Genomic DNA, 21,408 nt, shown 5'->3' on the forward strand with positions numbered 1-21,408 from the left:
CAGCTAGGCATTGAGAACCACTGAAGGACAAAGAGAACTTTGAAGGAACTGGAAGAGGGAAAATATTTATGTAATAAGCCCTTACACATTATAATGACATAGTCACAGCACTTGGGGTGGGGGCGATGTGAATTATTCTTTGCTCGCTTCGTGCAGGAATTTGTCAGGAGACTTGCTGTGGACTGTGTGCAGGCTGCAGGATCATCAGAGACTGGACTGGAGGAGGAGCAGGAACGCAGGGAAAGGCCTCTCCGGACTGGCACTGCACCTGCCTCCCTTTCCTTCCCCTTTTCCAGTCTCATCCGAGCTTATGTCCGGGAAACCCACAGCTTCTGGCTGTTCCAGTGAGTACGTGACCAGCTAGGGCTGACTTGTATTCCCCATTCTCCAGGGGCTCCTCTCAGAAACCCAGCTACTTTGTAAGTAGTAAAGACTCAGCATGAGTCAGTCTGTGAACGTTCACACTTCAAAAGCACACCTGAGCAGCCTCTGCATTGTGGAAGGACCTGTGAGAGGAAGAGAAAGTCCTGCCCTGGAGATGGAATTAGGAGGGAAGGATTCATTTTCAGGCTCTGGCTGAGAGCCCAGCACTTAGATGTGTGTTGATGTACCCCAGAATGTGGGAGGCCTTTCCTGTTGTCACACGGGGCCTTGGAGGACTACTGCCCTACTTAGCGGGACTGGCCTGGAGCTGAGCTGGTGGATGGTGCTGAGTGTTTACCACGGCAAGGTCCTCAGCTCCCTGCCTGAGTACGTGATGAAACAGATTCACAGAGGTGAGGTGGCGTTCCTGCAGGGGCCCTGCACCCCCAGTCCCTGGCTCCTGGGACAGTACTGTTTCTCTTAGGCCACAGCAGACACCTTGAGGGGCACACGGCCCCCCAGGTACTGGGGGAAGTCATCAGCTTGTTCTCTATATCAGGCACTTACTTGCCTTCCCCGCTTCCAGGGGGTGTGCTGATGTGTGATGTCCGCAGGACCATAGTCTGTACCCCTTTAGCAGTGGAAGGCCAGGCTTCTTGGCCAACCGTCAGCCCATCTCAGCCGTCCACAGCTTGTCTCGGGCCACTGTCTGCCGTCAGTAGGAACGTCAGTGATAGTGGACACTTGAAACTTTCTCCTATTTTATGAAATTAAAGTTATGGGTGCTGTTTTCGAGAAAGAATAAAACACAATGACTATACCCTAAATATTGTTTTTTAGGTTGTTAATCAGTGATTTACAGCTCTGTGGGGTACAGGAGACACAACTGCATCCGTGCATGGCACCAGTGAGGTTCTGTTATTCTTGATCCTTACACCAGACGTGGCAGAGAATGAGAACTTTAAAAACATAATGAATGTTCGCTAAGTGATACAGTGTCCTTTAGGGCCCTTTGCAGAAGGCTTTGATATGATTGAGATATTAAAAGAATTTTTCAGAGGAGTTAGAAAAGCCACACGATGACAAGCTGGGATGGGCTAGTCCTGAGGAATGCTTGGGGAGGGGTATCAGGGAGGTTGAATTTCACAGGGCACCTTGGGTCACCTGTAGTGGGGCCGCCACACAGCTTCTTTGCCCTGCCAGACTGGGCCTGCAGATGATTCTTTTATTAACCCAGTTTTTTCTTCTTTATAAAGGAAGAGGTTAGTGGAGACTACGACTTATAAGGAAACCCTGAATTTTAACAATTTAAATCATCTTATTTAAAATTAAGAAAAAACGGTGGCTGATAAACATTTTGAACACGGTCTTGAAGTACACTGTTATCTGTCACATTCATAATCATGAACAAACTTATAAAAGATATTTGATCATTAAGTATATATTAATGTATCTCTTAGACTGCTATTTTTATATTACTGCTAGGAAAAAAAAATCTACAGAACAAATAACTTTTGTATAATCAGTTGAAAGAACAGCCAAAGGGCTGAGGTAATAGCAAAAAGGAAATTGACATGATGGTTTGTGAGGAATTGTTTCCTAAGTTTTTTCACAGAGCTACTGTGACTTTAGTATTCTCAGAGCCACCAGAGCTCTTATAGAATGCTAAGCCATTGTTCAGAAATACCATTCTGCACTTGTCTCTATTTTTCTCTTTCATCATTTACATGGAGCTGTCCACTACGTATGTAGACATTTTGTCACACTATTGACCAAGAACAAAAAAATGCCATTAGGTTAGCTTGCTTATTCTGTGTGTGTGTGACTATATTTTAATGTGAAACATGAGGACAAAAACTTGTTTTCTGTCAGTGAGAGGCGATCTGAGCATAAGGCCTACCTGCCAGCTCTTGAAATTCCTGTGTCCCAACTCATAGCCCTGACAGTGCCCACGGCTGCATGTCCACCACCTCTGGAGCCGCTGCCGTCTCCTGAGGCTTCCTTTGTGGTACAGCTTTGAGGCTAGGGTGTCCTTTGTCAAAAATTAGACATTGTTAAGAATTTATGCGTCTTTTCTAGTTTTTCTTACATTACTAATGCTTTTAGACATTTTTAGGAAGAAGGTATGAACTTTATTTTGAGACAGTTTAGTAGGCCCCTTAAGGAAAAAAGTAATAAATAATACACATTTAAACAAAGCTTGGTATAAAGGCAGTTCATTGGGGAAAAGAATAGTCTTTTCAACCATTGGTTGTCCATATTAACTTCAATCCATCTCTCTCACCACATATAAAAATGTACTCAAAGTTCATAGACCTAAATATGAAACACAAAAATATAAAACTTCTACCACAAAAAAAGTCTTTGTGTTATTGAATTAGAAATCTAAGATTTCTTAGACAAGACACCAAAAGCACAACTCATATAAAAAAAAAAAGGAAATATTGACTTGTTCAAAATTAGGAATACCTGTTGTCAAAAGACACTGTTAAGAGTATAGAAAGACAAATCCCAGACTGAGAGAAAATATGTTCAAATCATGTACCTGATAAGGGATATATATCTAAAATATGTAAAGAACTCTCAAAATTCATAGTAAGAAAACAAAACGCCTTACTTAAAAAATAGTCAAGAGATTTGAGAAGATACTTCACCAAAGGTGAATGAATGGCAAATACACAGATGAAAAGATGTTCAACATCATGAAGGAAATGCAAATTAAAACCATAATGGGACATCACTCAATTAGTAACTTACCTGTCAGAATGGCTAAAATTAAAAAGACTGACTATACCAAGTGCTGTCAAGGATGTGAAGCATCTGGGACTTGTAACACTGCACTTAGCAATGTAAAATAGTACAACTAATTTAGAAAACAGTTTGGCATTTTTTGTTTTTAAGTTACACATACACCCATATGCTAAGCATATGGTAAGACATGATGGCAGTTACATATATGTAACACACTTATTTTACAGCTCCATAGAAGTCTTCACATTTTCTCCATTGTGTAGATGTGCTGTAATCCAGTCAGCCTGTTTCCTATTGATAAACAGTTGGCTTGTGTTCATTCTTTTGTGTTTACAGATAATGGCACAAAGAAAAGCTTTATGCATATGTCATGTCATTTCACATTTTACTAGTCTGTCTTTGAGTAGAATCCTAACAGTGAGTTACGGGACTGAGGGTGGCTATTCCCAGGTAATGCTAAGCCCCCTGGTAAAGGAGTTGTTAAGAGCTCCGTCCCAGCAGCCTCACTAATAGAATTATCCATCTGTGGGGTATCTGCCAGTCTCTCATATGCAGAAGGGCTGTTAGAGGTTGGATAACTTGCATTTCTCTTTATAAGCAAAGTTGATAGTTTTCATATGTTTAAGGGCTTATACCGGAGGAAAAACACTTTTCCTCTACCCTCCTTGGCTCTCTGGCTTAGACCTTGGAAATTAAACTGACAAAAAAAAAAAAAAAGACATTCACCAGAAAACAAGTCTATTAACACATACAGCACACTTACGCATGGGGGAAACTCAGTGATGAGTAACTTAATATGGTGGTTAGACTTTGGGGGCTTAGGTACAATGTTAGGCTAAACAAAGGAAAAGGGTTTTGAGGCTTCTGTTGGTGGGTAGGTTATGAAAGCAACCGGAAAAGTATGATAAATGGGTTGGTTATTTAGCAAGGGCCATAATGCAGATTTAAGTCTGTACCTTCTCCACTGATAAAAGTTGTTAAGTGTTGTCCTCTTCCTGGTACTGGAGAGTGAGACACCTTTACAAATGGAAATTTCCTTTATCACGTGTACATTTCCTTTACAAAAGGAAAACTTATGCTTTATTTTTAGAGTTTTTCTGAAGTCTGCTGTCCCTCAATTGCCTTCAGCTCAAAATAATCCTTATGCTAAAGTGTCATAATTTGGAGTAGGTATTCTGGTGCCCTTCAGGACGTTTCAATTTTTAATTGTCTCATTTCATAGCTTTTTGCCTTCTTCTCTTATAGTCAAATTAAGCTATCAGTCTCACTTTTTAGTGGTTTTGTTATATATTAAGTACAAATTGGCAGTTACAAAATAGTCACAAGGATGCAAAGTACAGCACAGGGAATATAGTCAATAATGTGGTAATAACTATGTATGGTGTCATGTGGGTACTAGACTAATCGGGGGGGATCACTTTTGTAAGTTATATAAATGCCTAACCTGAAACTTATATTGAATATCAACTATAATTGAAAAATTTAAAAAACTTAAAAAAAATTATTTGTGGTTTTTTTTCCCAAGTGCATATATATTTTTTTGCTTACCATGTGTATTTTAATTTGCTTAGGATTTTCCTCTTTTATTTTTTCTTCATAAAGTTTTTTTTTCATAAAGTTTTTTTTAATGCATTATTTTGTTTTAGTACCTATAGATTTTGAGACATAGACTCAGGTTATTAAAAATTCATCCCAGTTTTTTAGACCTTGGATGGCTTTTCTTATTTTTAGATCTCATTCTACTTGGAATTAAACCAGATACATGTTGTGAGAAATATATGCAGGTTTTTTTTGTTTTGTTTTTTGTTTTCATGCTTTGCCTTCATCTTGAAGAATATATTAATTGGGTATAAACTCGTAGGTTGGCAGCCCTGTGAAGACATCCCACTCTCTTCTGGCCTCTATGCCAGAGAAGTTGGCTCTGGTTTAGCTTTTGTTTCTTTGAAGAGAACCTGTACGTTTTTTTTGATCGCTTAATTTTTTTTTCTTCATCTCTGGCTTCCTGAAGTTTCCATTTTTTTTTTATTACGATGCAGATTTCATTTTATTTATCTTGCTTCTAATTCACTGGCACTCTTTGTATGTGAGTTGGTGTCCTTCAGTATTTGGGAAATATCCAGTCAGTATCTCGTGAAATACTGTCTTTGCCTGTTCCTCCTTTCCTTTCTTCTCAGGCTCTGATCAGATTTATGGTAGACCTGATCACTGTGTTTTCTTCTCTGTGTGCTGCCCTTTGGATAATTCTTCAGATCTATTTTCCAGTTTACTTATGTTTTATTTTGTTGTCTTTAGTCTGCTGCTGAATATATCTGTCAAGTTTTTCATTTTAGTTACTGTGTTTTCCCTTTCTATAATAGAAATTCTGTTTGGTTCATTTTAAAATATGCAATATCACTTTTTCTGGTTCCCTGTGAATATATTCAAGTTTGTCATTTATTTACATATGGCAAATATAGTTGTTTTAAAATCTGTATGTGATCATTCAGTTTGTGAAGTCTGTATGGGTCTTTTTATTCCCTTTTTTGTTTCTGTTGGTTCTTGTTCTTGTCTTTTTTCCTTTTTGTGTCTGAATATCTTTGACTGCTTACTGGTCATTCCCTGTGAATGGGCACTCTGACCCTCCCCCAGAGAGGTTCATCTGTTCTGCCATCTGCCCCAGGGCAGTGCCAGTTGGATCCCTCAGGTCACATTCAGTTCTTCAGGGCCCACAAGTGCCCGGATTCTGTGACACTCAGTAGTTGTTCTGTGGCCGTAATGTCTCAGGGAGTTGTTCTCTCGTCCTTTCTTTCTCCCTTCCCTCTTGCTCAGTTCAGCACCAAAGCTAGCTTTTTCACAGTTCTTTGTGCTTATGAGGATGGAGGTCTGGTTGACCGTCTCCTTAGAACAGAGCCCCTGAAAGTTCTGCCTGCACCATGGGTGGTTCTCCTCTGGCCCCTGTGCCTTAATCAGGCTCAGCTCTGATTTCTGTTCTCTCTCCACCCCTGTGGCCCTGGGACCTTGGAACAGAAGTCTGAGTTATAGTGTCTGTAAGTTACCCCAGAACATACATGATTTGGGGGCTCCCATATTCTCACTACTTCTGTGATTCCTGGTGTTCACCCCTAAAATGGCCTGGGCATTCCTTCTTGTTCTTTTGGATCTCTAGTACTTTTAACTTGATGTCTATGTTTTTATTTCAAATCCTGAAACCTAACATTTTTATTCGTTTGTTTTCAGTGGGAGAAATGTCTGATCCAAATATCCTAGTCCCTACCTCAAAACTGTAGTCATCCCGTTAGGCTATTTAATTTGTTAGTCAGTTTTAGAAGTTTTATCTTTCTTATTTAACATCTTTACCTATCATTGTATATATATGTATGTTTTTAACTTTAAAACACAATGGCTTTGGAGACTATTTTTGTTTGCTACCTGACCTTTATTACTCTGTAGACAAGGAACATAGACTACATAGTATGGATTGCTGAGACTTCTCTGTGACCCAGCATGCAGCTGGTTTTCATACATGTTGCATATGTATGTGAAAGTAGTAGATGGAGTGCAGGGCTCTTCAGATCAGAGTTGGTACTTGTATTTCTTCAATCATCTGTATGGGGTGGGGGAACTTCTGTGAAGGTCCAGCTGGCAAATGGTCAGGCGTTGTGGGCTGTGTGGTCTCTCCTGAGTGCTCATGGCTGCGTCCCAGGGAGACTTCAGGCACAGAGCCGACTGGCTGTGGGGCGCATTGAGTCTCTGTCTTTGTCCATGCCAGCATGTCACCTGTCTCCTCCATTGGCTTCCTATAGGGTGCATCCACACCTCCTCTGTTTACTGTGGATTTATTCTCTGTATTCTCAGAACATGGTTCAGGAAAAATTAAATACAGACGTGCCTCTTTTTATTTCTAGTGATTGTTCCCCAGCAGAGACTTTGTCTGTGTTCCAGCTGTCGCCACAATAATGCTGTGTAACAATCCACTCCGAAATTCAGTGGCTCAAAACAATAACTCTTTATTTAGCACCCATGCCTATGCATGAGTGACCTAGACTGAGTCCCTCTGGCAAGTCTGGTCCTGCTGGGCCCGCTCACATGCCTGGTAGCTGGCTGGGCCAGGATGGGCCCCCTGGATGACTAGGGGACACAGCCTCTACCCAGGTCCTTCATCCTTGCACCAGCTCTCTCCGGCACGTTCTGAGTGTCCGCAGATATCAAAAATCTATTTTATACCCTTCTTGGTTTTAATCCAAAATTGACTCTTGTATTTTTTTTTTTTTGAGGGCAAGCTTTTCAGAATTATTTGAGGGCCGGCCGAGTGGCGCGTTGGTTAAGAGCTGGCTTGGGACACCAGAGGGCCCCAGTTCGGATCCCACATATGAGGGCCAGTGACACTGTCCTCTACAGCTAAGATGCTGAACAATAGCTCAACCTGGAGCTGGGCTGCCGTGAGTCGCCGGCGATGGCGTAGGCTGCAGCCCCTGCTGCAGTGGGTTGCCATGGGCTACCGTGTGTAGCCAGCAGCCAGCGTGAGTGGCCAGCAGCTGCCGTGAGCAGCCGTCCAGAAGCCAGTGACTGATCTGCCTTGCCCAGGAAGAGCGCAGTGATGGTGCCAACTTGACCAGTGAAGCAACGTCCTCCACAACTAGACTGAAGAATAAAAGGACAGCAACTTGTCTATTCCCCTTCCCACAATTCCCCAATAAAAATCTTAAAAAAAAAAAGAATTATTTGAGAAATGTATGGTTAAACAAACAAAAAAACCCTAGCTATTTTATAGCCAATATTTCACTTCCCCTAAAAAGACTTTTTTCAACCTGAAATATCTCATGTGTCTTGTTATGACAAATCCTTTACTAAAATCAAAATAATAAAACACATAAATGTACTTATAAAATCAGCTCTCTGAAATGGAAATGTGATATGGTTGCCAGGTAGACAAGCAGAAATCATTCTAGAAATGCCAATTCGTACCATTATATTTGAAGTGTTTGCCGGGTTTATTCTAACTGAAGAACTGTGTTTAGTGAATCCTTTGTCTGTGGAAATGAAGGGAGTGTGCTTACTGTAAAAAAAACCCAAAAACCAAAAAAACAAAAAGCCAGTAAGCAGGAAGGGTCAGTAATATAGAGAATAATAACAATATGGTGACTCAAGTTCTCTGATCCTGAAGGAGATAGAGGCATTCGTTTAAAATTGGAGATTGGGCTTCCTCCTTCTGAGACCATTGGTGTCCGGGGATGAGGAAAGGGTCAGGAGCAGCTGGGCCAGTGGAGATGGGGAAGCCGGGAACGGGGTATTGCATGGGTGCACGTGTGAGAGCTAGACAGAAGGACCGAGAGGGAGGGGAAAGTGGGGGTGGGTTGAGAGAGAGAGAGAGACAGGCAGAGAAGGGATGACACACACTCATGTGCTGAGAGGGTGAGGGAGCGAGGCCGTGTGGTGCACCTGTGTAGGGAGTGAGAGAGTTAGCTGTCCACCAGGGTTTCCCTTGACCAGTGGTGTTCCCTGGCACTGGGGACTGAACTCTGAGTAGTACCATTCCATAGATTTTGTGATCTCCTACAGCAGTGTTGTGCTATCCAGATGTAGAATCAGAGAAGGTAAAAGGGTGGTTTATTGCACAAATGAGAGTTGCCAGTTGGGTGCAATGAAAGATTAAGGGAATGGCAAGATTAAGAAGATGTAAGATTAAGTATCCTGGCAGGAATGTGGCTGCAGTGTTGCGGCAGTGGGAAGTTGGACGGAAGGGAAGTCAAGTATGGGGGTGCTGAAGGAATGGGAGGGACAGTAGGTCCCTGGTGTTCACGGGCTCTGCCCCTGTCCCCACGCCCACCCCCAGCGCCTGTGTGCACTCATTGCCAGCTTCAAATGAAAAGGGGGGGTGAAATCAACGCTTGTGCATCATGGTGTGCTGGAGATAGGCCTTGGGACCAGCGGCGTCTCCCTTGATCACAGAGTGGGAGGACTGCGATGGAGCAGCCGTCCAGGTTTGCATCCTGACTCTGTGCCTTACAGCCCCGGTTTCCCATCTGTTTGGAGGGTAATGATGCATTTGGAAGAAGTAACCGAGGTAGCACCTGAAAGGCAGCCGGCATTCGAGTTGGCTGCTCTAAGCAGCTGTCAGCTCCAAGTAAGTAGAGCTCTCATTGAAGCACTTTTTCTACTCAGTTTTCCTGGTCTCAGGTGTCAGTGGTTTTGGTTTCCTTATTTTCACTTCTGCCTTGCTTTTTACTAAATCCTTGCGAATTGTTCAGGGTGGTTAGATGATCATAATAATTTCTGCCTTCTTTCTTGATCTTTTTACCAGATAAAAACCAAAATGGCCGTCTCCCCATTGGGATAGCCCGGTGAAAAGAGGGTCCCTGTCTCTCAAAGTGTTTCAATTTTTAAAACTTTCCTGGGGCTGCCTTCACACCCCTTTTCTTCACATGGGAAGGGGGTTACAGTAGGATTGAAACCAGGTTTTGCCCATTCACCGTTTTTGCCCCATAAGGCTCCTGGGAGTGAGATGTGGTTCAGGGTTTCATCCTGCTGGCCAGAACTGAAACCTGCCCCGTGTATTCCCTGGCCTCTGCTTTTCAGTGCATATGCCATAAAATTGTGCCACTTCCTTCTCTTTGCTGCCTTTGTCCCCACTTCTTGTTCCCTCCCCCATTGGGTTTTCAACTAAGTTTTGTTGCTTTTTAAAGAGAGAGTCTAGGCATTAGCTGTGAGCTAGCCAAATATCTACCCTAGAAAAATCTGAAATATGCACGTTAAATTTATAATCAATGTATGTTTTGTTTTCAGTGTTTACATATTTTCCATTTAAAATACTGACAATATGGCTTAATTTTAAAATTTGCATCTCAAAGTTAATTTTTCAGAGGAACATGTCCGTTGCTGACGTAGCCATGATTTGCATAGTGAAGGTACGAGAACAGTGGTCGGTCTTGCTACCTTAGCAGTAGTGAAGACCTGGCTTGTCTGGAGTGGGTTGAGGACAGGGAGTGACTGGAGTTTCCTGTGTGTGGTGTGTGATCAGCCAGGACACTGGGGGGAGGAGGAGAGGGCAGCCTGTCTTATCCTGGTCATTTGCCCACACACTCAACAGTGTGTGTGAGAGGTTAGTCGTGAGAAGTGGTTGAGAAGGAAAAGAGTGTCAGCCTTTAGACAGGTTAATTTCACATATACTCGTCGTATCTTATGTCCATCTGTGCCTTAACATAATTTTAAATATGAAACTCCTAACAAATTTATAAAAAACATGTTTATTCAACCTGTAGCTGAAGTGTCCATTAATTTATGAGCAAGTTGAGTAGCTAAGAGCAAAAGGACTAACTAGAAAGTCTACAGGTGGCCAGTATTTGGGGTTTTTCTCCAATTTGATTTTATTATGACTGTTTTGTTATTTTAATTGATAACTCTGTTAGTACTATAATGTGGATATTTTAAAGGTAAATATCAGATTGTTTTTATAAATTAGCCATCTGAACATGAAAAAGTAATAGGTGTGGCATAATATATGTGTGTTATAATTCGTTGTAGATAGTATATTTTGCTGGTTTAGGATGAGATTTTAGTTGTTTTACAGTATGTATTTTATTTTGTTTTGGGTGTGGAAAGATTGTTTTTGACAAGTTTTGTATTTTTCTTGTGACATGCTTAGAATTATGAAAAACTGACTGACTGTTGGATGTACTTTATAAACATAATTTGTTTCCAGTAGGTTAGATTTCCTTCATCTTACTTGGATATGCTCTGAAAAATGTTTCATCCCACTTTCTTGATAGGAAATAGTTGTTGACTAGTTCCCTAAATAACAAAATTTCTTATCCATTAGTCACTCCTGATGCACAGTTTTGCTTTTTGCCATTTCAGTTATCCATAGTCAACCATGGTCTGAAAATGTTAAATGGGAAATTCCAGAAATAAATAATTCATAAGTTTTAAATTGTGCACCATACTGAATAGCATGATGAAATCTCCCGCCATCCCACCCTGACCCACTCAGGACGGGAATCATTCCTTTGTCCAGCGTCTCCACGCCATATAGACTATCTGCCCATTAGTCACTCAGTAGCCAGTTTGGTTCTCAGACCCACTGTCGCAGTATCACAGTGCTTGTGTTCAAGTCACCATTATTTTACTTCTTAATGCCACATTCACTTAACTTTTATTGCAGTATATTGTTATAGTTTTATTTTATTAGTTATTATTAATCTCTTAATGTGCCAAATTTATAAATTAAACTTTATCATTGGTATGCATGGATATGAAAAAACATAGTTTATATATAGAGTTCGGTACTATCCACAGTTTCAGGCATCCACTAGGGGACTTTGAACATATCCCCACAGATAAGGGGGTATACTGGATGGTCATTTCACAAAATGTTTGGAGGTTCTCCCAATAATGAGTAATGGTAACTATTGGGTTGTCAGAAAAGTCATGACGAATTTTTTCTATGTTTTTCATTGCAAAAATGTGTCATGACTTTTCTGACAACCCAATAGTTAATCTTTATAGTTTCAGCCATGTGAAATATCATACTTGTTTTATTTTGCTTATTTTACTGTTTGTTTTCTGTTCAAAGTTTGTTTGTTTTTTAAAATTATACAAAGCAGACCTCAGAGAGTGTCAGGGTGGAGACCTGGCCACACTGCCCAGGCACCCTTTCCTTACGTTCTATGCCTTGTGGTCATCTCCACATATTTTATGCCTCTGGTCTTTTCCTACGGCACAAGCCTGAGTCCAGTAAAACCACAGGATAAGGTAGAGGTGGGCCAGTATTAGAGAACAAGGAGGGACAGGGAGGAAGGTCTGCAGCCAAAACGGAAGGATGGCAGAAGTGTGCATGCTTTCCATCTTGGGGACTTTGCATTGCTTTATTTTTGTTGTAAAAAATTTTGTTTTAAATTTTTCAGTTATAATTGACATTCAATATTCTATTAGTTTCAAGTATACAGCATAATGGTTAGACATTGATATAACTTATGAGGTGATCTCCCCGATTACTCTAGTACCCACCGGGCACCACACATAATTATTTCAATATTATTGACTATTATTATTCTCTAAGCTATACTTTATATTCCGTGACTATTTTATAACTGCTCACTTGTACTTCTTAATCCCATCATCTTTTTCACTCAGCCCCTTCCCATCTGGCAACCATCAGTTTGTTCTCTGTATCTGTGAGTCTGTTCCTGTTTTGTTTGTTCATTTATTTTGGGTTTTTTTACAGTCAACATGTAAATTAAATAGTAATGGTATTTGTTTTTCCCTGACTTATTTCACTTAGCATAATTCCCTCTTGGTCCATTTGTATTGTAACAAATGGTAAAATTTCATTCCTTTTTTTATGGCTGAGTAATATTCCAGTGTGTGTGTGTGTGTGTGTCACTTCTTTTTTATCCATTCGGCTATAGATAAACACGTAGGTTGCTTCCATTATCTTGACTACTGTAAACAATGCTGCAGTGAACATAGGGATGCACATATTTTTTCAAATTAGTGTTTTGAGTAAATACCCAAAAGTGGAATTGCTGGGTCATAAGGCAGTTCTATTTTAATTTTTTGAGAAACCTCCATACTGTTTTCTACAGTGACTGCATTAATTTGCAGTTTCACACATTTGCAGTAGTGCATGAGGCTCCCTTTTCTCCACTCCCTTGCCAACACTTGTTGTTTATTTATTGATGATAGCCATTCCGACAGGTGTGAGGTGGTATCTCACTGTGGTTTTAATTTATATTTCTCTGATGATTAGTGACGTTCAGCATATTTTCATATGCCTGTTTGCCATCTGTATGTCTTCTTTGGAGAAACATTTCTTCATGTCCCTGCCCATTTTTTAATTGGATTGTTGATTTGTTGGTTTTGAGTTGTATGAGTTTTTTTAATTTTGGATATTAACCCCTTATCGGATGTGTCATTGGTGACTATCTTCTCTCATTCAGTAGGTTATCTTTTCCTTTTATTGATGGTTTCATTTGCTGTGCAAAAACTTTTTAGTTTGATATATTTCCATTTGTTTACTTTTGTTTTGTTTCCTTTGCCCAAGGACACATCCAAAAAAAAAAATTTTTTTTTTACCAGGAGTGATTTCAAAGAGTTTAACTGCCTATGTTTTCTTCTAGGAGTTTTATAGTTTTGGGTCTTACATTTGTGACTTTAACCCATTTTGACCTATTGTTGCATATGGTGTAAGAAAGTGATCTACTTTCATTTTTTTTTACATGTATCTGTTCAGTTTTCCCAGCACCGTTTTTGAATAGATTATCTTCACCCCATTGTATATTCTTGCCTCCTGTGTCATAGATTTATTTACCATATAGGCATGGGCTTATTTCTGGGCCCTCTCTTCTGTCCTATTGATCTATGTGTCCGTGTTCATGACAGTTCCATGCTTTTTTGATTACTGTGGCCTTGTAGTTTGGTATAATTTGATATCAGGTAGCATGATACCTCCAACATTGTTGTTCTTAAGATTGCTTTGGATATTCGGGGTCTTTTTTGGTTCCATATAAATTTTAGGATTATTCTAGTTCTGTGAAAAACGCCATTGGTATTTTGACAGGGATTACACTGAATCTGTAGATTCCTTTGGGTATGACATTTTAACGATGTTGATTCTTCCTATCCATGAGCATGGTATATGTTTCCATTTATTTGTATCTTCTTTAATTTCTTTATTCAGTGTCTTCCAGTTTTCCGAGTACAGGTCTTGTACCTCCTTGGTTAAATTTCTTCCAGGTTTTTAAATTCTTTTTGATGCATTTATGAATGGGGTTGTTTTCTAAATTTCTCTTTTTGATAGTTTGTTATTGGTGTGTAGAATTGCACCCAATTTCTGAGTATTAATTTTGTATCCTGCTACTTTACTGAATTCATTTATCAGTTCTAATAGTTTTTTGGTGCAATCTTTAGGTTTCTCTATATATAGTATCATGTCATCTACAAATAATGACAGATTTACTTCATCCTTTCCAATGTGGACACCTTTTATGTCTTTGTCTTGACTGATTGCTGTGGCTAGGACTTCCAATTCTATGTCGAATAAAAGTGGTGAAAGTGGACAATCCTTGTCTTGTTCATGAAATTAAGGAAAACACTTTTAGCTTTTCCCAGTTGAGTATGATGTTAGCTCTGGGTTTGTCATATATAGCTTTTATTATGTTGAGGTATGTTCTCTCTATCCCCACTTAGCTGAGAGTTTTTATCGTAAATGGATGCTGGATTTTGTCAAATGCTTTTTCTGCATCTTGGTATGATCATGTGCTTTTTATCTTTCATTTTGTGTATGTGATGTATCATGTTAATTGGTTTGAAGATATTGAATCAGCCATTCAGTCTGGGAATAAATCTCACTTGATCATGGTTTATGACTTTTTAACTTTTTTTAAAAAGATTTTATTGAGGGAGGGGAACAGCGTTGGGGAATCGGAGAAGGGGAACAGACAAGTTGCTGCCCTTTTGTTCTTCAGTGTAGTTGTGGAGGACATTGCTTCACTGGCCCATGTTGGTATTATCATTGTGCTCTTCCCGGGGGTGTGGAGGGGTATGGGGGGGGGCGGTCGCTCAACGGCCATTGGACGGCCACTCACTGTGGCTCACGGCAGCTCACGCCCACTGACAGCCAGTCCCACTGCAGCCTACGCCATCACTGGTGACTCACGGCAGCCCAGCTCCAGATCTAGCTGTTGTTCACCATCTTAGCTGTAGAGGGCGCAGCATCACTAGCCCTCATGTGGGATCTGAACTGGGACCATACTGCTCAGAGCTGGCGTCCCAAGCCAAACTCCTAACCAAGGCACCACTCGGCCGGCCCAACTGTTTAATGTTTTGCTGAATTTGGTTTGCTAATATTTTGTTGAAGATTTTTACATATGTATTCATCAAGGATATTGGCCTGTAATTTTATTCTGTTTCGGTAATGTCTTTGTCTAGTTTTGGTATCAGAGTAATGCAGACCTTGTAAAGTAAGCTTGGGAGCCTTCCCTCCTCCTCAGTTTTTTGAAATAGTTTGAGAAAGATAGGTGTTAATTCTTCTGTGAATGTTAATTCTTCTTTAAAATTCACCTGTGAAGCCATGTGGTCCAGGAGATCTGTTTTTTGATTACTGATTCGATTTTGTTAGTAGTTATTTATCTGTTCATATTTTCTGTATCTTCTTGATTTAGTTTTACAAGATTGTATATTTCTAGGAATTCATGCATTTCTTTTAGGTTGTCCAATTTGTTGGCATGTAATTGTTCATAGTATTATAATCCTTTGTTACTTCTTCTATTTCATTTCTGATTTTATTTATTGGGTTGTCAGAAAAGTCATGACGTATTTTTGCACCAAAAACATAGAAAAATACATCATGACTTTTCCGACAACCCAATATTTTGGTCCTTTCCCTTTTCTTGATGAGTCTGGTTAAAGGTTTATCAATTTTGTTTATCTTTTCAAAGAACCAGCTCTTGGTTTCATTGATCTTTTGCATTGTTTATTTAGACTCTACTTCGTTTATTTCTGTTCTGTTCTTTATTATTTCCTTTCTTCTACTTGGGCTTTGTTTGTTGTTTTATTTCTAGTTCTTTTAGGTGTAAGTTTAGATTGTTTATTTGAAATTTCTCTTGTTTCTTGAAGTAGGCCTATATTGATGTGAATTTCCCCCTTAAGGCTGCTTTCTCTGTGTCCCATAGATTTTGGGCTGTTGTGTTTTCATTTTCGTTTGGCTCAAGGTATTTTTTTATTTCTTCCTTGATCTCATTGTTGACCCACTCGCTATTTAGTAGCATGTTATTTAGCCTCCATGTGTTTGTGTGTTTTTTAGTTTTCTTCTAATTGATTTTTAGTTTCATACCATTGTGGTCAGAGAGGGTGCTTGGTATGATTTCAGTCTTCTTAAATTTTTTGATACTTGTGTTGTGGCCTAACATATTGTCTATCCTGGAAAATGTTCCATTTGTGCTTGAAAAGAATGTATATTCTGCTGATTTTGGGTGAAATGCTTTAAAATTTTTAATTAAATCTATCTGATCTAAAATGTCATGTAAGGACATTGCTTTCTTGTTGCTTTTCTATCTGGATAATCTACCCATTGATGTCAATGTTGTGTTAATTTTCCCTGCTATGACTGTAATACTGTTGATCTCTCCCTTTATGTCAGTCAATACTTGCTTTATATGTTTAGGTGCTCTTCCACTGGGTGCATAAATGTTTTCAAGGTTTATATCTTCTTGTTAGATCAATCTCTTTATTATTGTGTAATGTTCTTCTTTGTTTCTTGTTATAGCCTTTTTAAAGTCTATTTTGTATGACATATGTATTGCTACTCTAGCTTTTTTTCTTTTCTATTTGTATGAAATATCTTTTTCCATTGGTACTTTCAGTCTGTGTGTTTCTTTTGGTCTGAAGTGGGTCTCTTGTAGGCAGCATATGTATGGGTCTTATTTTCTTATCCATTCAGTGTTTTATGTCTTTTTATTGGAGCATTTAGCCATATAAAGAAGTTATTCTTAGGTATGTGGTTATTGCCATTTTTTTATTCATTATTTTCTGATTGTTTTTGTGGTTCTTCTCTGTTCCTTTTTATTGTTTTGCTCTCTTTTGTATGTTAATGCCTTTTGTAGTGTTGTGTTTGGATTCCTTTCTCTTTATTTCTTGTATATCGCTTGTGGATTTGTGGTTGTGGTTACCATGTGCTTCATATATACCAAGCTATGTTTATAGCAGTCTATTTTAAGTTTATGGTTGCTTAAGTTGGAACTCGTTCTAAAATCACAATTTTTACTCATCCCTTATAGGTTTATGTTTTTGTCTTTATTTTTTCTTTTGTGTGTGTTTCTGTGTATCCCTTAATTTACTGTTGTTACTGTTACACATGATCTTACTAGTTTTGCCTTTTAACCTTTATACTAATATTATATTTGGTTGATTCACTGCTTTTATTATGTGTTTCCTTTTGTCAATAAGCTTTTTTTTCTTTAAAATGTGTGTGTGTGTGTGTGTGTGTGTGTGTCTATTTTTTTTTTTTTTTTTTTTTTTTTTATTGGGGAACAGTGTGTTTTTCCAGGACCCATCAGCTCCAAGTCAAGTAGTTGTCTTCAATCTACTTGTGGAGGATGCAGCTCCTTGGCCCATGTGGGAATCAAACTGGCAACCTTGGTGTTATAAGCCTGCGCTCTAACCACCTGAGCTAACCGGCCGTCCCTCATATAGGTTTTTAATGCCTTGCTCTCTCTCTTCTCCTTCTGGTACCCCTGTGATACAAATGTTGTTATCCCTGATGTTGTCCAAAAGATCCTTTAAAATATCCTTAGTTTTATTAATTCTTTATTTGTTTTGCTCTTCCGATTCGTTGTTTTCTGCTACCTTTTCTTTCAAATTGCTGATTTGATCCTCTGCTTCATCTAGTCTGCTATTTATTCCATCTAATGTATTCTTCATTTCAGTTATTGTATTCTTCATTTCTGACTGGTTCTTCTGTGGTTTCTCTTTGTGTAAGTTGTCACTGAGTTCATCTACCTCTAAGTTCACTGAGTAGCCTTATAACCAGTGTTTTGATCTCTGTATGTGATAGATTGCTTGCTTCCATTTTACCTAGTTCTTTTTCTGAAATTTTGTTCTGTTGTTTGGATCTTGTTTCCTTGCCTCCTCATTTTGGATGCCTCCCCGTGTTTGCCTCTATATGTTAAGTAGATCTGCTACATCTTCCAGTTTTGTCAGGGTGACCTTACATAGTAGGTGTCCTGTGATGTGCAGTGACACAGTCTCCCTAGTCACCTGAGCCGGGTGCCCCAGGGATGTCCCTTGTATGGGTTGTGTGTGCCCTCCGGTTGTTGTTGAGACTTATATGCTGTTGCGTTGTCAGTGGTAGGAATTGACCCTCAGGCAAACTGGCTCTGAGGAATGGCCATGACTACAGCAGAAGAACTGTTATGCAGGAGCTGACCCTGTAGTGTGGGATTTGCTTTAGTGGGCTCGGCTCTGATGCCTGCTGGGTTCCACTCTTCAGGTGTATTGTTTGTGGAGCTGGTAGGATGGTACTCTGGTGTTGTCTGAAGCAGGCCACCAGATATGTTTTTTCTGGGGCCTCTTGGGATTGGCTCCAGTGTAGGCCAAAATCAGCCACTGCCTGTGCCTGGCCCGAGGTCGTCTGATAGGAGCTACAAAGTGATCTGAAGGTGGTTGCTGCCTATGCCTGGCTTGTAGAAGCTAAGCTGCTAACTGAGGCCAGCTGCCACTAGTGCAGGGTCTGACATTGCCTAGCAAGTGGTATGGGCTATGGCAAGGCCAGACACTGCTTGTTTTGGGTTTGTGGACCTTTGAGACATTTCAGGAAAGTCTGCAGCAGGGGCTCAGTCTACCTTCTTTTATGGAACAGTCACTTAAAGAGTTTCTGGCTGGGCACATGTGTTCAATAGGGCAGTGTCTCAGGAATCACCTGGTTGGGATGAGCAGTGTTAGCCAGGTTAATGGAGACTCAGATTTGGCGTCTGCCTGTGACTCCTGGCTGTGTGGTGGGAGGGCTCCAAAGGAACACTGGTGCCTGCCAGTACTTCAGTTCCCGAGAGACCATGTTCTCCAGCCCTTGCCCTGCAGCCAGACAATTCAGTGCCTCCCTGTATGTCCTTGGTGCCTTTCAAGCTGCTGTCCCTTCACCCGAGTTTAGGGCAAGTGTGAGTGAGTTTGTGTGTGAGCCCTTTTAATGGATGCCTGGGTCTACAGCAGCCCTCCATTCCACCCAGAATGAGTCCCTGCTGATTTTCACATTCAGATGTTGTGGGGGATCCTCTTCCTGGAAATTGTCCTTCAGGTTGGGGAGCCTGGTGTGGGTCTGAGCCCCCTCACTACTCAGGGGGTACCTCTCGGTGTGGGTCTGGGCCTCCTCACTACTCAGGGGGTACCTCTGCAGCTGAGATATCCATCTAGATTCTTAACTGTTACACATGGGTGTGGGAGTAGCCTGTTTCACATCTCCGCCTTCATACTAGTCTCAACATGGTTATATTGTTAGTTATAGCAATTTTGTTCAGCTAGTCTTCAGGTGGTTCTCAGTGATGGCTGTTCTTTAGCTTTGTTGTGATTTTATCTCTGATACCGAACACTGTGAACACTGTGGGTAATAATTCATTTTTCCTTTGTTCTAGTTTTTCAATTATATTCTTAGCTAGCTAACTCCAGCCAAGACTTTCCCCTATCATGGAATAACTGTTCAAGGAGCCATGCATCTGGCCTCTTCTGTGGGGAGGTAGCTTGCCATTAGGAAAAGCAGGTTGGCTATAGAATCAGACATACCTAATTCACCCACTGGTTTACTAGTGGGCATGGTTTGCTTATTTTAACTTTCTAGCCCTTCAATTTTCTGATTTTTCAAATAAGAACAATAACAGTAGAATAGTAGTGTCCTCATAGGATACCTGCAAAAATTATAAGAAATCTGTTATATAGCACATAATAAGTTCTCAATAAATGGTGGTAACTTATTAATTATCATGCTGCTGTGCCGGAATTTTCAAATTTTTATCATGTGACCTACTTTTAGTAATGAAAATAAAAAGTATTCACATCTTTATGTCCATTCCATTGTTTAGTCATTCTTAGGAAATATCAAATATTCATACATATTGGTTTTTAACAATAAATTTTTACTGTGTTTTTACTTATCCAGATGTTTTGTGTTATTCAGACAGAAAACATCTGGATATTGAGTATTTTCCACTTATATATTAAGCCCTTTATTAGACCCTTCATTTAATGAAAACATCAAGGTCCAATTTTTATGAAGTACAGTTGGTGTGTCCACTCTTTTTGTTGATGAGTTAAATCAGTACATTTTAGAAAGGGTAGAAACACTGTTGATGTGTTGGTGTCACTGTCTCTACTTCTGATTGTAGTTGGCAAAGACTGTTCTTCATGGGATGAGCTTTCCAGAAAGAACATCTTTTATATCACACCCTCCCTATATTTACCCTGTATTATTTTTAAATAAATGGTTAACATGTTCCGTTCATCTCCTCCTTGATTTTGAAAGAATGAAAGATGATTTTGTAGGTTTGGAAAATACTCTCATTGTGGTCTGGGAAAAAGCTGCTATTTGGTAGAGGACAGATGGGCAGAAGAAAAGGTGACCTTTACGGTGTGTGTTGCTAATCAACCTCAGTTCTTGTAGTAGGCAGCCTCTGAATCTTCACACCCGTGTGTGATCCTTCCCCTCATGGAGGCTGGTCATGCTGACTCACTACTGTCTAACAGAATAGGCGGAGTGATGGGAAATCACTTCTCCGGTGGTTTATGAGAAGACTGAGCCCTCCGTATTGTGCATTCTCTCTCTTGAATTGCTTACCTTGGAGGTGCCACCTGCCATGTCAAGAGGCAGCCCTATGGAGTAGCTTACGTAGGGAGGGGCCAAGGGGATTTGCCAACAGCTGAGTAGTGAGCTGGAAGCAGAGGACTCCAGCTTCATGAGGGAGTGGGGGCTGGAAGGCCTAGATGCTATTCCTGAATTCTGGACCCGCAGAAACTGAAAGAATAACTGTTGTTTTAAGTGACTGAGTTTTGGGGTGACTTGGCAACACACATGAAATAACTAATATAGTCCTTGTTATTTAATCATTAGAGATGATTAAACAGTTTCTTCCTAAAACACAACTACATGGTTTATGCATTATCATATTCACCATAGGGGTTAGGGGATATTATTGCATAGTTGTTTTCAATGTTTAAGAGATTTTTTTTTAAAGTATAAAATGGTAAATGCAACTCATAAAGGGGTGAAATCTTTTGATATTTATAGAAACCAAGACGTGAAATTTGCTAACTTGTTTCAGTATTTATATGATTTATCCAGGGAGGTGAATATGAAACATTGTAAATACCACTGTATTAAACAAAATTAATCAAGAATTTTCTTTAAAGCTGTCATGAATATACATGTGTGTATACAAATTCATATTCATTCACTACTACAATTATATATGTGTATAAGTAATCTCAAAAGGCAGCAATAGTAACTTGTAAACGTGCGCCACTAGCTGGAGATCAAAACACAGAAGCGTCTATTGGATCCCTTCTTTCTATTAGTTTTGTTTTCTCTGGGCAATTACTGTATTTATTCAAACCAGCCTGAGATAGGATTAGATTGAAGAATCTGAGAAAGATCTGTTTTGGTCCGGTTTGCAGATACGCACTTTTGTTGCATATGGTGCAGCTGTATTGTAAGAACAGATGAATCCTTTGGTTTCTGGATGTCTCCCTTCTCCTGGTTGTGGCATGACAGGGGTTACCTAGACTGTAGAACACATGTCTGTCACTAAGCGTGTGTGCATGTGCAGACTCTTTTCCTGC

General features: G+C 39.9%; 1 protein-coding gene across 7 annotated transcripts in view; it reads left to right on the plus strand.

The window, feature by feature from the left end:
- The window catches only part of AUH (AU RNA binding methylglutaconyl-CoA hydratase), a 184,175-nt gene that overhangs the window by 142,162 nt on the left and 20,605 nt on the right, over window positions 1–21,408 (plus strand). For 2 of the 7 annotated variants that reach the window (XR_002126886.1, XM_019668691.1), the window contains exon 8: window positions 9,103–9,217. The exons of the other annotated variants lie outside the window; for them this stretch is intronic. Coding sequence is in view for 1 of the 2 variants with exons in the window: in XM_019668691.1 (XP_019524236.1) it covers window positions 9,103–9,217 (115 nt within the window). In the remaining variant the exon portion in view is untranslated. The remainder of the gene's footprint in view (window positions 1–9,102; window positions 9,218–21,408) is intronic. 7 annotated transcript variants of the gene reach the window in all.

The sequence above is a fragment of the Hipposideros armiger genome, unplaced genomic scaffold, assembly GCF_001890085.2.
Source record: "Hipposideros armiger isolate ML-2016 unplaced genomic scaffold, ASM189008v1 scaffold_532, whole genome shotgun sequence".
Classification (NCBI taxonomy): Eukaryota; Metazoa; Chordata; class Mammalia; order Chiroptera; family Hipposideridae; genus Hipposideros; species Hipposideros armiger.